The sequence below is a fragment of the Aquarana catesbeiana genome, linkage group LG10, assembly GCF_042186555.1.
Source record: "Aquarana catesbeiana isolate 2022-GZ linkage group LG10, ASM4218655v1, whole genome shotgun sequence".
NCBI lineage: Eukaryota > Metazoa > Chordata > Amphibia > Anura > Ranidae > Aquarana > Aquarana catesbeiana.
Window position 1 is genome coordinate 211461217 of NC_133333.1, and position 16545 is coordinate 211477761.

General features: G+C 45.4%; 1 protein-coding gene across 1 annotated transcript in view; it reads left to right on the plus strand.

The window, feature by feature from the left end:
• The window catches only part of DCPS (decapping enzyme, scavenger), a 41002-nt gene extending 24690 nt beyond the window's left edge, over nt 1–16312 (plus strand). Inside the window, exons 2-6 of the mRNA XM_073603268.1 lie at nt 6–174; nt 9708–9853; nt 11397–11510; nt 12542–12652; nt 15908–16312. Of these exons, the coding sequence (XP_073459369.1) occupies nt 6–174; nt 9708–9853; nt 11397–11510; nt 12542–12652; nt 15908–16174 (807 nt within the window). The 3' untranslated portion in view covers nt 16175–16312. The remainder of the gene's footprint in view (nt 1–5; nt 175–9707; nt 9854–11396; nt 11511–12541; nt 12653–15907) is intronic.
• Nucleotides 16313–16545: the final 233 nt, after the last annotated feature.

The following is a 16545-nucleotide window of genomic DNA, read 5'->3' on the forward strand; positions in this document are numbered from 1 at the left end:
TCCAGGTGAATGGTGATGGTGAAGCCACAGAAGATGCCGTGGTCATCATGGAGAGGGCGCCCTTCCAGGCTGAATCTGTGTCTAATCTTCTTGGCAACAACCCGGCAATGACAGTGCAGCTGAAGAATGACATCTATGGAGTTTACCACCTTAGTCCTCCTGCAGAGCTAAACGGTGAGTGGAGACTTCCCCTCATAAAACAGTGACCGGTTCTCATAGACAAATCTGTTGTAAAAGTAAGGATGCATGCATGAGAAGCCTCAGATGGAAGCTGCTCTCTTCCAGGGTGTACATTGTTTCTGGGAGCAGAGACTTCGCTCACAGCATCAGCTTCACTCCCCAAACACAGCCAGTTACCTGGTTCCACTTCCTGACTGTTGTGCCCCTGCTATGTTTTGTAGTGATGTAGGGGCTGGCACTGCAGAAGAAATAACATTTCATGGTTGTAACTCTTCAAGAGTGTAACCCTACCACATATTTATTACCAATGTCTTCATCCACTTTTTTGTTTCCATAAGAACGGTGCCATCCTTGTTCTGGCATCATCCAGGATCACTATCTACTTCCTGGACTGATTCCAGCTCAGAGATGACACAGTCATGTAAATCCTTATGCCTGTGCAATTCTTCACTGCGTCTGACTGACGGTCACAGCTCTCTGCTCACTGAAGACAGAGAACCAAGCGATCAGCGGTCATGTGATCGCTCAGTTTTCGGTCTAATGCCTCGTACACACGAGCGGACTTTCCAGCAGACTTGGTCCGACGGTCTTTCCGCCGGACTTGCGCCGGAGTTACGGCGGACTTTCAGAATGAACGGACTTGCCCACACACGGACAAGTCCGTTCATTTTGAACGTGACTCGGGTACGACGGGACTAAAAAAGGAAGTCAATCTCGCCGCTTTTATCAGCGAGATTAACACCTTGTGAGCCCCGTCGCGGGGCATACCAGGCCCTTAAGTCTGGTATGGATTATAAAGGGAACCCCCTACGCCGAAAAAACGGCGTGGGGTCCCCCCTAAAATCCATACCAGACCCCGATCCAAGCATGCAGCCCGGCCGGTCAGGAAAGGGGGTGGGGACGAGCAAGCGCCCCCCCCCCCCCCGAACCGTAACAGGCCGCATGCCCTCAACATGGGGGATGGGTGCTTTGGGGAGGGGGGCCCTGAGGGGCCCCCCCCACCCCAAAGCACCTTGTCCCCATGTTGATGAGGACAAGGGCCTCTTCCCGACAACCCTGGCCGTTGGTTGTTGGGGGGGGGGGGCTTATCAGAATCCGGTAGCCCCCTATAATAAGAGGGCCCCCAGATACATGGTACCCCTACCCATTTACCTAGGGAAAAAGAGTCAATAATAAAACACACTACACAGGTTTTTAAAATAATTTATTAGACAGCTCTGGGGGGGGGGGGGGGTCTTCTTCCGGCTTCGGGGGTCCCTCCGGTTCCTCTTCTCCCGGCGTCCGGTTGGTTCTTCTCCGCTCTCTCTGGCCTCTTCTCCTGGTGTTCCAGTTCTTCTGCCGGCTCCTCCGCTGTCTTCATGCCGCTCTTTTGCCAGCGGAGGCCTGGACTTCTGGCTTCTTGTCTTCTTGGCTTCTTCCCTCTTCTCTTCTCCAGATGTTGACACAACGGTCTCTCCGGCTGGACTGCTCTCTGAGCGCTCCGCTGTGACTTATATAGGCGGAGACCCCGCCCTCTTATGCCGTCACAGTCCCTGGGCATGCTGGGACTGTGACGTTTTAGGGGGCGTGGTCAACATCACCCTTAAATGCCCCGCAGGGTGCCCCCCTCCCCCAAAGCACACACCCCCCATGTTGAGGGCATGCGGCCTGGTACGGTTTAGGAGGGGGGGGGGCGCTCCCTCGTCCCCACCCCCTTTCCTGACCAGCCGGGCTGCGTGCTCGGATCGGGGTCTGGTATGGATTTTAGCGGGGACCCCACGCCGTTTTTTCGGTGTATGGGGGTTCCCTTTAAAATCCACAGCAGACCTAAGGGCCTGTTATGCCCTGCGCTCGCCGCAATAGGAAAATTTGTTTTTCCTATTGCACCGAGCGTGAGATGCAATACCCTGCCCTTGCGTCGTATCTGGTCTGTCGGACCAGCATACAGATAAGCGGGCTTTCCTGTCGGACCAGCATACAGACGAACAGACTTTCCGTCAGGAACTGAGTCCGACGGAAAGATTTAAAACATGTTTCAAATCTAGGTTCGGTGGACTTTTGGGGAAAAAAAGTCAGCCGAAGCCTACACACGATCGGATTGTCCGGCGGACCAAGTATGCCGGAAAGTCCGCTCGTGTGTACGCGGCATTAGAGGCAGCTGGGGACAGCTGCAGCATTGGATTGATGCTGCATCCACGTAGGTGAGTATGAGTTTATAGGGGGGGATTGGGGAGGAAATAACCAGGACTCCAATTAAGTCCTACCTCACCATGAAGAGCAGCCTGGACTATTGCGATACCTCATGAAAGTATACAATATGAGTAAAATATCAATTTATTCAAAAATATACATTAAAAAATCTACATATACGAAGAGTAGATTCACACAAATATCGTTAAGACATATTACAATATAGTATTTGTTCAAATAACAACTTTAAACGCCCGCATAGGTGGATGAAGGCAGGTTTGGAATACTAAAGGACATGAGCCTCGACAGTTTCGCGGTCAAGCCGCTTCCTCCGGAGGCGTCCAAGTAAACTATCTACAAAGTAAAACAGTTAAAATTACATATACATAGTAGTGAACAATAATATAGGGTAAGTAGCATGATATTGGAGTAGTTACTTAATTTTTGAAAGTACACTCACCAACCACTGCCCCTTCGGGCTTAGATGGCACTTGTGAGATGCCCACTTCGGGTGTTCCCCCGGGGGCGAGCAAGGGGGGTTTTTTGGCAAGGTAAGCTATTGTGTAAAAAGCATAAAATATAATGAGTGTTGGTGTGGGGTAGCGACCAGTGATGAACTGAGTGCCACCTGAGTGAATAGGATGAAACGACAGTGGGGGGGAGGGGAAGAGAAGGGGAAGGTAAGGAAGATTGGGAAGTGAAGGGGGGGGGAGTTTATAGGGGGGAATTGGGAAAAAGGGGGGGGAAATAAGGGGGGGATGGGGGGAAGGGAAGGGCTGGGAGGGAAGAAAGGAGGAACTGGGAACGAGGGGGGGAAGGGGGAAGAAAGGGGGGAGGGGAAAGGAAGAGGGATAGCGACCAGGAGGGGAGAGAAAGAGGAATGGAGGTATCCCACCACACTTGCGAACCTAGCAATTACTCATGTATAAGAGAAACATAACCCACCAACATTGGAATAAAGAAGATAAAACTGTTGTTGCTGGCACCTGGGGATAGAAGTTGATTCCCAGCGACCACTTGGAGAGACACTTCTGCATACAAGGGCAGGAGAGGTCCTTAAAATAAAAGTGTGGTATTAAAGGCAGTTTGTTGCTGGAGGGTGATGTAGTCACAGGGTCTTCCAAGGGAGGGATCCACCATGGTCACTGCATCATCAATCCAGAGTGATGGAAAAGAAAGATAGAGAGGCTGCCAAATGGCTTAGCCACTTACTGTGGGTCTGCTGGTTGTTCAATAGCCTCCGGGTGTTCGACGTCCATACAAGGCAGCCATGGCGGCCGCCTTATGTACCCCCAACCCGGAAGACGTACGGCGCTGTGAGCGTCAGGCGTCGTCGTCACCAGGTCCGACTTTCCTCTATTGCGCATGCGCGGAAAATAGTTCCGCGCATGCGCATAGCCCTATTATTGGTGATGCGGTGAGTAAGAGTCTTTTACTTTTTTTTATTCCCATACTTCTCTTTTAAAGGACTCTGCTGTCCTCCTTTCCTTTGTGTCTTCTCACTGTGAACCATTTTATGAGCAGCAAATGTTAAAGCTGAACTCAAGGCAAACAGCTAAATACACAGATGAAATACATAGTGTATATAAAGGCTGTTGTACCTACTGATGGATTTGTGTTTCTATCCATGAAGTCCTGAGATTTACACAGTTCTGCTACACAGCACAACTCTGGCAGGATAGGATACCTGATATACGGTGCCTTGAAAAAGTATTCATCCAGAAAAGGGTCATGCTTCTCCAGATTGCGAAGGAATTCAGGGATTACTACTGGTCCTTATACAATATCTCAACGCGATTATCCAACAAAGCAGTAATGGAGGACTATATTACTTCATCCCAACTCCCCCAGTTCTCTGCTGAGGTGGGTGTGGAGTTAGATTCCCTCATCACCCTAGACGAATTGCAAAGAGTGGTGGGAGGGATGAAACCGGGCAAAGCCCCAGGCCCTGATGGTTTCACTTTACAGTATTAACAATCCCTTCTACCACTTCTAGGCCCTTACATGGTGAAGCTATTCAACGCACTCAGTGAGGGGGTGCATTTTCCCAGAGATACACTGAAGGCCCACATATCCCTTATACATAAGGACGGTAAAGATCCATCTCCCTTCTGAATATAGACCTCAAGCTTTTTACAAAGATACTAGCCAACAGATTAACCCAACACGTACAGGATATAGTTCATCTAGACCAGGTGGTTTTATCCCCACACGAGAGGCTAGAGATAATACCACAAAAGTGCTCAACCTCATTCATATAGCCTCTGTGGCTAAAACGCTGTGCATCTTCCTCAGCACAGATGCTGAAAAAGCGTTTGACCGCGTCAACTGGACGTTCATGTCCTGTCTTTAAACACATTGGATTGGGACATCCAATGCTGCATTGGATTTCAAATATCTATTCCACACCAGCTCAGGTTAAAGCCAATGGTGTCCTCTCGGATACTTTCCCCATCACAAATGGCACCAGACAGGGGTGTCCACTCTCTCCCCTGCTCTTTGCTCTATCCCTGGAACCCTTTTTGTGCACCATACGCTCCAACCCAGACATATCAGGAATAACATTAGGTAACGCCCAATACAAAAGATCGGACTACTCTGATGACCTCCTCTTTTCAATAACTAACCCCGTATTGTCCCCACCCCCCACCCTCCTCAGAGAGTTCGATAGATATGGTACCTTGTCTGATCAAAAAATGAACTTCGATAAGTCCGCAGCAATGGGGATTAATGTAGCACAAATTAGACTTAAATCCTTACAAACCCAATTCAACTTCAAATGGTCAGACTGCGCCCTCCGATATCTGGGAAGCCTCATTCCTAATGATTTGACACTCTTTTTTTAACTTAACTTTCCGCCTCTGCTAACCAAGACCCGCTTGTTGTTAGAGGAGTGGAACAAAGGCCTACACTTTGGCAGATACAACCTCCTCAAGATGTGTATACTCCCGAAGTTTCTTCTTCTATTTCAAGCACTACCGATCAAGATTGCGCCACATTATTTCAAACAGTTACACTCACTTTTTATTAAATTTGTCTGGGCACACTCGAAACCTCGCTTACGCAGACGCTACCTTACTCTAACCCAAGCAATACAGAGGTCTAGCTCTCCCTGACATACAAAATTACTATTTGGTGGTACACCTAGGGAGAATTATTGACTGGAACCGACACTGTAAGACCAAACGGACGCAACTGGAACAAGCCCAGACTGAGATTCCATCGAAAGGGGCTGTGTGGTGTTTTGACCGTTCCCTTCTGCTCTGAAATCCCACCTGATAATAGGCACTACCCTCCACGTAGGCTCAACAATTATATTTTTCCAATACTGGGCAACCCAGCATTCCCCCCCCCCCCCTGGACTTGCACAATCAGAATATGAGTCGCTCCTATCGGTGGGTCGGATCGGGCCTCACATTTCTTAGATGGCAATCAGTGGCCTTCCATTCAATCGCTGATAAGTAGGGATGAGCCGAACACCCCCCTGTTCGGTTCGCACCAGAACATGCGAACAGGAAAAAAGTTTGTTCGAACAGGCGAACACCGTTAAAGTCTATGGGACACGAACATGAATAATCAAAAGTGCTAATTTTAAAGGCTTATATGCAAGTTATTGTCATAAAAAGTGTTTGGGGACCTGGGTCCTGCCCCAGCGGACATGGATCAATGCAAAAAAAAGTTTTAAAAAACGCAGTTTTTTCAGGAGCAGTAATTTTAATAATGCTTAAAGTCAAACAATAAAAGTGTAATATCCCTTTAAATTTCGTAGCTGGGGGGTGTCTATAGTATGCCTGTAAAGGGGCGCATGTTTCCTGTGTTTAGAACAGTCTGACAGCAAAGGAAAAAAGCCATTTAAAACTACACGCGGCTATTGCATTGCCGGTCCGACAATACACATAGAAGTTCATTGATAAAAACGGCATGGGAATTCCCCACAGGGGAACCCCGAACCAAAATTTAAAAAAAAAATGACGTGGTGGTCCCGCTAAATTTCATACCAGGCCCTTCAGGTCTGGTACGGATTTTAAGGGGAACCCCGCGCCAAAAAAAAAAAAAAAAAACGGCGTGGGGTCCCCCCAAAAATCCATACCAGACCCTTATCCGAGCACGCAACCTGGCAGGCCGCAGGAAAAGAGGGGGGATGAGAGAGCGGCCCCCCCTCCTCAACCGTACCAGGCCACATGCCCTCAACATTGGGAGGGTGCTTTGGGGTAGCCCCCCAAAACACCTTGTCCCCATGTTGATGAGAACAAGGGCCTCATCCCCACAACCCTGGCCGGTGGTTGTGGGGGTCTGCGGGCGGGGGGCTCATCGGAATCTGGAAGCCCCCTTTAACAAGGGGACCCCCAGATCCCGGCCCCCCCCTGTGTGAAATGGTAAGGGTACCCCTACCATTTCACTAAAAAACTGTCAAAAATGTTAAAAATGACAAGAGACAGTTTTTGACAATTCCTTTATTTAAATGCTTCTTCTTTCTTCTTTCTTCTATCTTCCTTCATCTTCTTCTGGTTCTTCCTCTGGCGTTCTCGTCCAGCATCTCCTTCGCGGCATCTTCTATCTTCTTCTCCTCGGGCCGCTCCGCACCCATGGCATGGGGGGAGGCTCCCGCTCTTCTCTTTATCTTCTTCTCTTCTTCATCTTCTTCTTTTCTTCTCTTCTTCATTTTCTTCTCCGGGCCGCTCCGCATCCATGCTGGCATGGAGGGAGGCTCCCGCTGTGTGACGGCGTCTCCTCGTCTGACGGTTCTTAAATAGCGGGGGCGGGGCCACACGGTGACCCCATCCCCCTCTGACGCACGGTGACTTGACGGGACTTCCCTGTGACGTCACTGGGAATACCACAGGGATGTCCCGTGCGTCAGAGGGGGGGTGGGGTCACCGGGTGGCCCCGCCCCCGTTATTTAAGAACCGTCAGACGAGGAGACGCCGTCACACAGTGGGAGCCTCCCTCCATGCCAGCATGGATGCGGAGCTGCCCGGAGAAGAAGATGAAGAAGAGAAGAAAAGATGAAGAGCGGGAGCCTCCCCCCATGCCATGGGTGCGGAGCGGCCCGAGGAGAAGAAGATAGAAGACGCCGCGGAGGAGATGCTGGACGAGAACGCCGAAGGAAGAACCAGAAGAAGATGAAGGAAGAAGGAAGAAAGAAGAAGCATTTAAATAAAGGAATTGTCAAAAACTGTCTCTTGTCATTTTTAACATTTTTGGCAGTTTTTTAGTGAAATGGTAGGGGTATTTTGTACCCCCTTACCATTTCACACAGGGTGGGGGCGGGATCTGGGGGTCCCCTTGTTAAAAGGGGCTTCCAGATTCCGATAAACCCCCTGCCCGCAGACCCCCACAACCACCGGCCAGGGTTGTGGGGATGAGGCCCTTGTCCTCATCAACATGGGGACAAGGTGTTTTGGGGGGCTACCCCAAAGCACCCTCCCAATGTTGAGGGCATGTGGCCTGGTATGGTTCAGGAGGGGGGCACTCTCTCGTCCCCCCCTCTTTTCCTGCGGCCTGCCAGGTTGCGTGCTCGGATAAGGGTCTGGTATGGATTTTTGGGGGGACCCCACGCCGTTTTTTTTTTTTTTTTTTTTTTTTTTTTTTGGCGCGGGGTTCCCCTTAAAATCTGTACCAGACCTGAAGGGCCTGGTATGGAATTTAGGGGGACCACCACGTCTTTTTTTTTTTAATGGGTTCGGGGTTCCCCTGTGGGGAATTCCCATGCCGTTTTTATCAATGAACTTCTATGTGTATTGTCTGACCGGCAATGCAATAGCCGCGAGTAGTTTTAAATGGCTTTTTTCCTTCGAAATGTCATTTTGCTGTCAGACTGTTCTAAACACGGGAAACATGCACCCCTTTACAGGCATACTATAGACACCCCCCAGCTACAAAATTTAAAGGGATATTACACTTTTATTGTTTGACTTTAAGCATTATTAAAATCACTGCTCCTGAAAAAACGGCCGTTTTAAAAACTTTTTTTTGCATTGATCCATGTCCCCTGGGGCAGGACCCAGGTCCCCAAACACTTATATGCAATAACTTGCATATAAGCCTTTAAAATTAGCACTTTTGATTTCTCCCATAGACTTTTAAAGGGCGTTCCGTGGCATTCGAATTTGCCGCGAACACCCCAAATTGTTCGCTGTTCGGCGAACTTGCGAACAGCCAATGTTCGAGTCGAACATGAGTTCGACTCAAACTCGAAGCTCATCCCTACTGATAAGTGACACCTGCCACTTTCCATTCTGGAAAGCAATACGACTACACCACTTCCTGCATTCGATGGCCAATCTGGCTCGACTCAATCGGACCCTGACGACCTTTGACGATTACTGTAGGGACAAAGGGGCTCTACTCTAAAACCTATGCTTTACTTAACTCCCAATTACAACAACCTGACTTGTTTTTCCTACAGAAGTGGGAGCTTGACTTAGAACGCTCCTTCACAGACGCCCAAAAACAAACTGGGGATCTGGTAGTGACATCCCCAAAAAGACTTGCAGCTGTAATTGCAGTGAAAGGTGGTTCTACAAAGTATTGACTGGGGGGGCTGAATACAAATGCACGCCACACTTTTCATATATTTTTTTTTTTTTTAAGTTTGAAAACCATTTATCATTTTTCTTTCACTTCACACTTATGTACCACTTTGTGTCGGTCTATCACATAAAATTCCAATAAAATACATTAACGTTTTTGGTTGTAACATGACAAAATGTGGACAATTTCAAGGGGTATGAATACTTTTTCAAGGCACTGTATCTCTGCTTCAATTAAAGGATAAGTACACTTTAAGGTGACCTAACCTATCCTACTCCTCCTCCAAAGATGCATGCTTACCTCGATCAGACAGCTGCAGCCATAGGGGATTTTCTATATCCTGTACTGCAAGTCCTCTGTCTACTGGCTGCAACTGTGCAGTAAAGCCCCATAGATATCTATGATGCCCCTCTAAGTCTGCAGAGAGGGGATGGGATTGGTTAGATTACCTTAAAGGGGCAAACAGTGACTCTTACAGGTCTTGTCCCTCACCCATCCTGTGACTGGATAGTAAAGCAGCAGACTGATCTCATCTCTCCTCCTCCTTTCAGCATCCTCCTTGCATGTCAGCAAAACTGATTGGCTTTTTGTGCTGTTTCTCCCTTTTCAAAGTCTTAGCTCTGCTGTACAGATGGCTGATACCATATCAAAGCCATGTACTTACACTATTATTAAATACAGAGCTCACATCTCTGCAAATCGTCTCTACTGACATTTAAAGTTGTTTTTTTTTGTTTGTTTTTTTTGTGACTTTTGTTTTAGTGACTGGTCAATGTGTAACGTTTTGTTTATTGTAAATTCTGCTTTTTATTTCTTTTATCCAGATATAAAAACCACAGTTATCAGACCGGCCACAGAAAAGCACATCAAGAAATACCTCCACCAGGAGGTCTACTTGATCCAGGAAAAGGGGGAGGATTATAAGAACATCACATTACCATTCATAGAGTCTCAGAGCTTTAGCATCCAGGTGAGTAGAGGCTGAAGTCAGCATCTGTATAGTACTGCAATGTATGTGGGGTCTGGGAATTCACTAACAGCTGCTTGGGCATATATAGGCTAGGACAAAAAGGGAAGATTTTGGATATAATAGAATATTAAAGTGTATGTACAGTATAGTAATACAGTGGAGTGGGGAAGGATTAGGTCAGGTTTTTTGCTGTCTGTGTCTGTTTATCCTGGTGACCATTATTACCGGGGCAGAAAGTGATGGGAAGTCTAACATTTTACAGTTGTCACCAGAACAGTAAAGCTAGCCATAGGTCAGGGCTCCCCAAACTTTCTAAACAAAGGGCCATTTTACTGAACTTCAGACTTTAAAGGGGGCTGGACTGTGCAAAGTGGGAGTAAACAATCCCCATCATTGATATTAGCGGGATAAATAGTTGGGAGGAATAGTGCCCCATTGTTGGCATCAGTGGGAAGAATAGTGCCACATTGTTGGTGTCATTGGGAGGAATAGTGCTTCATCATTGGTGTTAGTGGGAGGAAAAGTGCCCCATCGTTGGTATCAGGGGGAGAAATAATGCCCCAAGATTGGTGTCAGTAGGAGGAATAGTGCCCCATTGTTGGTGTCAGTGGAAGCTATAGTGCCCTGTCATTGGAGTCAGTGGGAGGAAAAGCGACTGTACCCAGAAGAGAGACCAGGAGAAGATGGAAGCTTTCCTGACAGTGCATCAGTGGAGGGCATCATTTGCAATGCACACTAGAATATTATGACATAAAGCTCCTGGGAGCCTATTTAATTTTTTTTTTCTTTTTTTTTTAAATGGCAGAGTTTAATTTCGCCAGCTTGGAACGATGTAAATATATATACCATACCTGGCCAATCCTTGTGGAAATTAGAAATCACTATTTAGGCGTTGTGACAACAGTGATTGCTGCTAGCTTTCAGGTCCTGTACCAAGCGACTGCCCTGCTGCTTGGTGAACACAGGAGTTCGCTTATTTTTCTTAATGAATGCAAAGTCTTGTCTGATTAGACCAGGTCATAGCCCAAAATCTCTACGTCATTCAATCAGAGAACGTTTTAAGAAAATGCTAAGTATTGGGATAGGCTGATTTTCATTCAACATATTTCTTGAAACAAGTAATAGATCATAGTATGTTGTGTTAAGATAAATGTCTTTAGTTACTCACATGCAGAGTCCACAGATTACTCTTCAGAAGGTCCCCAGTATGTCGGAACAGTTCTGACATGTGAGAGTCCATGCTGATCCTCAGATTGAATTGGTTTCCCCTAAGGACCCGTCTTATCTGTTGCCAGTAATGATGCAATCTTGTACTGGTGACCATTGTCACCAAGACAGAAAGTGATGGGGAAATGCAACATTTTAGCTTTGTTACCAGAACAGGAATACGTGGTAAATCATCCAACGGGGATAAATGTTTGGGTGACAGCTGTCTGTGATGGAAATTACCATAATTTTGGGGAGATCCCCCTCTCACTTTTTGAGGGGGGTTTCACTAATAGTTTAATATAACTGGTTCTCCTTTCTGGCCTTTGTCTTACAGTGGGTCTATAACATTCTGGAGAAGAAGGCAGAGGCTGACCGCATTGTATATGAGAACTCGGATCCAGAGAACGGCTTCCTCCTCCTCCCTGATTTCAAGTGGAATCAGAAGCAGGTATGTGAACTTAATAGGGTGATCTGCTTGCAGTGTGTCTTTTCATTTCAGCAGATGTTATTATACAAGTGTGACATGTAACCAGCCAAGTGGAAGAGGCTTATATGTGACTGCTGGATTCCTGTGGCAAGAATTGTCGGATTCTTCTTGCTGGAATGACTGGTTCATGCGATCAGCAGCGGCTGCTCAGCCCATTTAAACAAATGGCGGGCTGACAGCGGCCACTGCTGTTTGCATGTAGCCACACACAGAGTGGTTAGCTGTGGTTAGGGACAGATGTCCGAGCCTGGACGCAATCGGGTGTACCCAGCCTATTAATACCTGTAGACCTTTTTTTTTTTTTTTTTTTTTTTTTAAATGAAGCCTGCTCCAAGAACCTCTGATATTTTTCACATCTCTGTTTTTTCCTCTTCCTTAAGATAGACTAACATTTAGGCCAAGAGCCTCCTAGCAGTACAAGAGAGAACACTGTCCTTTTGAGCCCTACATGTGCACATTGTGCACTCTGCTAAGCAGATGAGTCAGTGGCTGTGACAGGAGAGAGCTTTGCAGCTGCTGAGATCTTCTATGGTGAAAAGAAATATCACTGCACATGTGCGAGGCTCAGATGGATGGTGCTCGATTCTGTACCACTGGGGCAGGCTTCACCCTGTTCACAAAAGGCCTACAGGTATGAGAGGAGCATACATCAATAATTAGGTTAAAATTATGGAATAGTGTTGGAAAAATGGAAAAGGTGAACAATCGACCTCGCTACAACCAGTTTATCCGGTTTTGTTCGCATGATCACTGCCGCCGGCTATAGCGGCAGCAGTGATCATTGTATTCTGAAGGCTGGGAAACCTCCAGCTGTCAGGATACAATAGAGAAGCGGGAGGAATTCCCCCATCAACGCTGACTGTTTTGAATAATTTTTTTTCCTTCAACATGGATTGAAAGAAAGACAATTGCATAAAGTATGGCCAGTCTTAGAAATAAGAGCTTTGAAAAATATCACAGGTATATAAGACTTAAATGTGCTATTTTTCCAGGTTGAAGATTTGTATCTTATTGCTATTTCTCAGAAGAGAGGGATCAAGTCTTTGCGGGATCTCACCGCTGACCATCTGCCATTGCTCAGGAACATCTTGCAGGAAGGAACGGTAAGGAAAAGAATGAGACTCTTATTTATCAAATAAAGGATCTGTTGTCTGACTTTCAGGGTGCTGTGGCCAGTGATGTCACTTAAATGATGTCACCAAAAGTGGAACTTCCATTTGTCTGATTCCTACCCCCCCCCCCCCCCCCCCCACTACCACACTTGGCAGCTTTTTTTTGGGGGGGGGAGGGGCAGCAGGTACCTGCTTTTTACAGGTACCCTGTCCCCACTTCTGGGAGATCGGGTCATGGCATATTACATCAGCAGCTGGGCCCCAGGCCAGTGAGAGAGCGCAGCGGGCATGCGCAGTCGGGACCCGGCCGTGAAGCCAAAAGGCAACACTGCCAGGTTCCCTTACCCCCAATGGTCGGCAGCAGCACCCGACCAGCTGATGGAAACATCAGCTGCGGTGCCGACATCGCTGAAATCCAGGACAGGTCAGTGTCCTAATGTTAAAAGTCAGCAGGGACCAGACAAATTTTGATTCTTGTGTGGGCTAGCTGGTTGTACACAAGTCGATTTATCGATCAATTTGTGTGTAACCAGCTTGTTGGGTGTTTCCCAAAAAAACAGTGCTGGCAGATTATAATGGCTCAGCATCGATCTACATTGAATGTGTGGATGGGAGAATCGAATCGATTTTTTTTTTTTCAACCTGTTAATTCAATGAAAAAAAAAAGATTAATGTATGGCCTGCCTTACAATGAGGTTTAATAGGTTGTGTTTCACTTCCTAAGAAATAGTATGTGAGTCTGAGCAATGCCATTTTGGAAGATTCTTACTGTGATCATTGACTGTTACAGAATAGCCTGGTTTTGTGTGGTAACAATAATAAGTATATACGTTAAAGCAAATTTAAACCCAATCATTAAAATCTCAATTTAGCTTTACCATGTTATTTCAAAGGTGATATTCAATACTTTAAAATGTGCAGCTTTTAAAAAATTAATGCCTGGTGATCTTTTCATGAAGTTCCTTGTTTAGGCATTTCCTGTCATAGGGGGACATGTTCTGTCCTTTTCTCCCAGTTGTTTTCCTGTCACATGAGCTTCCAGTGGAGATTACAAGTGGAAACACGCTTCATGTAGGCATGGACCACTGTCGATCATTATCGACCCCCCCCCCCCCCCCCCAAAGAAATGCCATTACTGCAATGCATGTATCCTGTAAGAGACTGCAAAGCGGCAGTAAGAGATCAGCAGCCCTGAGGTATATTATGGAGGAGCTAGTGCTGCATATAGTTTATACAGTACACCCAGAAGTCGCATCTATTACTGAAGGTAATAGTTTATTTGGGCTATCTTAGCCTAAAGTAAGTATTTAAAGGCTCAGTAAACATCGAGTTAACCTTAAAAAGATAAAAAAATGGATTTAAAAATTACATAAACATGTTAAATCTTATATGAGAATTTAGTGATTGGATTTACTGTACAATAGCCTTAAGAACTTTAACCACTTCACGCAAAATCACATACCTATACGTCATTTTGCTGAAGTGGTTGTACCGGGGTGATGCCTGTAGCTGCCAATGGTCGGCTTTCTTATAATAACAACCGATGCGGCTAAGCAGCCGCGCGACTGTCATTACAAGAAGAGACCCGAGCCGCCAGCTGACAGGCCAGAGACCCGAACAAAGCCGGATTCGGAGTTACAATGTCACTTCTGGTTTACTCGGCAGCCATCGGCACCATTTTTAAAAGAATCTTAGCGTTTTGAATACTTTGATGTTCAGAGGAGGGGGTTTGGGGTCTTTTTTTGTTTACATCCCTTGTGACAGCTATAAAAGTGATATATATATATATATATATATATATATATATTTTTTTTTTTTTTTTTTTAAAGGGACAGTGTAAATAAAAATAAAATAATTTTTTAATCACTTAAAGACTGCCAACCGCATATATACTGTGGCAGGGCAGCTGTATTGCGTGAAACGACATACCTGCAATAGATAGAGTGGGTTCGCGCTCAGGGAGGAGAAGCCGATGCACGTGCCCGGCAAACCCGATGTTTGCCGGCGACCGCGGTACAGAGAGGCAGAACGGGGATCTGCCTATGTAAACAAGGCAGATCCCCGTTCTGACGGGACAACATGAGGATCTGCTGTTCCTAGTGATCAGGAACAGCAATCTCTTTGTTGCTCCTGTCAGCACTGCCCCCACACAGTTAGAAACACACTGAGGAAACGCAGTTAACCCTTTGATCACCCCTTTTCTGCCAGTGTCATTTATACAGTGTCGCTGTTCCAGAAAAAGCGTCACTTAGGGTCAGATTTGTCCACTGCAGTGTCGCAGCCCTGCTAAAATCGCTGCCATTACCAGTAAAAACAATTAAAAGTCCATAAATCTATGCCCTATTTTGTAGACGCTATAACTTTTGTGCAAACCAATCAATATACGCTTATTGCGATTTTTTTTTTTTTTTTTTTTTTTTTTAATCAAAAATATGTAGCAGAATACATATCGGCCTAAACTGATGAATAAACATTGTTTTTTTTTTTTTTTCAAATCTGACGGTCTTTTTCTGTTTATAGCGCATGGATCAAAGTTTAGCAGGGACCATCCAAATTTCAGTTTATGTGTGACAACCGTCTTGTGATCAAATACCACCAAAAAAAGTGGGGTTTATTTGGGTACAGCAACGCACGATGAGTTAAAGTCGCAGTGCCATGTCACAAAAATTGGCCTGGTCATTAAGGGAGTAAATCCTTCCGGGGCTGTAGTGGCTAAAGTGCCCCATCTCTTCGTGCTCGTACGCCAAAGAAAACGCATACATAAGTCGCTCCCGCAAATGTAAACAGTGTTCAAATCACACGTCACCATTCCACACATTATACAAAAAATTGGGCTAACTTTACTGTTTAGGGTCTTTGTAATTCATTGAAGTGTATTGTTTTCTCCAAAAATTCCATTTGAAAGGCCGCTGCGTAAATACAGTGTGACATAAACGTTTGCAACGACCGCCATTTTATTTTGTAGGGTCACTGCTTAAAAAAAAAAAAAAAAAAAAACTGTTTGGTGGTTCTAAGTAATTTTTCTAGCAAAAAATACTGATTTTAACTTGTAAGAAACAAATATCATAAATAGGCCTGGTCTTGAAGTGGTTAAGGTAAAATCATCAGAAAAAGTTTTTGTGTGTTAAAAACAATTATATTTGATAATTTAAAAAGAAAACTGATCAAAGATGTTGGTGATTTTCCCACTTGCGTATACCTGTGGAAGGGTTGATCTGAATTTCAGGGATGCCTCTATATTTTCAGGAAGCTATTCTGAAGCGTTATAAACTCCAGGCAAACCAGCTCAGGATATTTCTGCACTACCAGCCGTCATACTACCACCTGCATGTACATTTCACTGCGTTGGGACATGACGCACCTGGGATTACTGTGGAACGGGCCCACTTACTTTCCGATGTTATCCAGAACTTAGAGATGAACTCTCGATATTATGAGACCCGAACACTAACCTACGCACTACGGGAAGATGATGCATTGCTGAAGTGTTTTAAAGATTCTGGAAAATGCTAAATGAATGTGTACCAACAACGTTCAATATGTTTTTATTAAAAAAAATTCTGTTCTCTTATCCATGGGAGTAGAAGATGATTCCCCCCTTCAGTTTTCTATTTCAATACATTTTTATTAAATATATTTTGTAAAGTCCAATGATGATCATTTTGTTTCACTTTTTTTCTTGTTCAATGTTTTTATTAATAACGATTGCCTCCAAGGAAACGAGATCAGAATATGATTATATTACAGTCTGTCAGACTGCCACCTGCACACATTTTACCACATTGGGATCCTATGTTGATATGCAGTTCTTATAAAAATTTAATTTATAAATGTTTTCCTTTGTTTATGAACCTATGTATGTTTGTATATAGTGCAATTTTCTT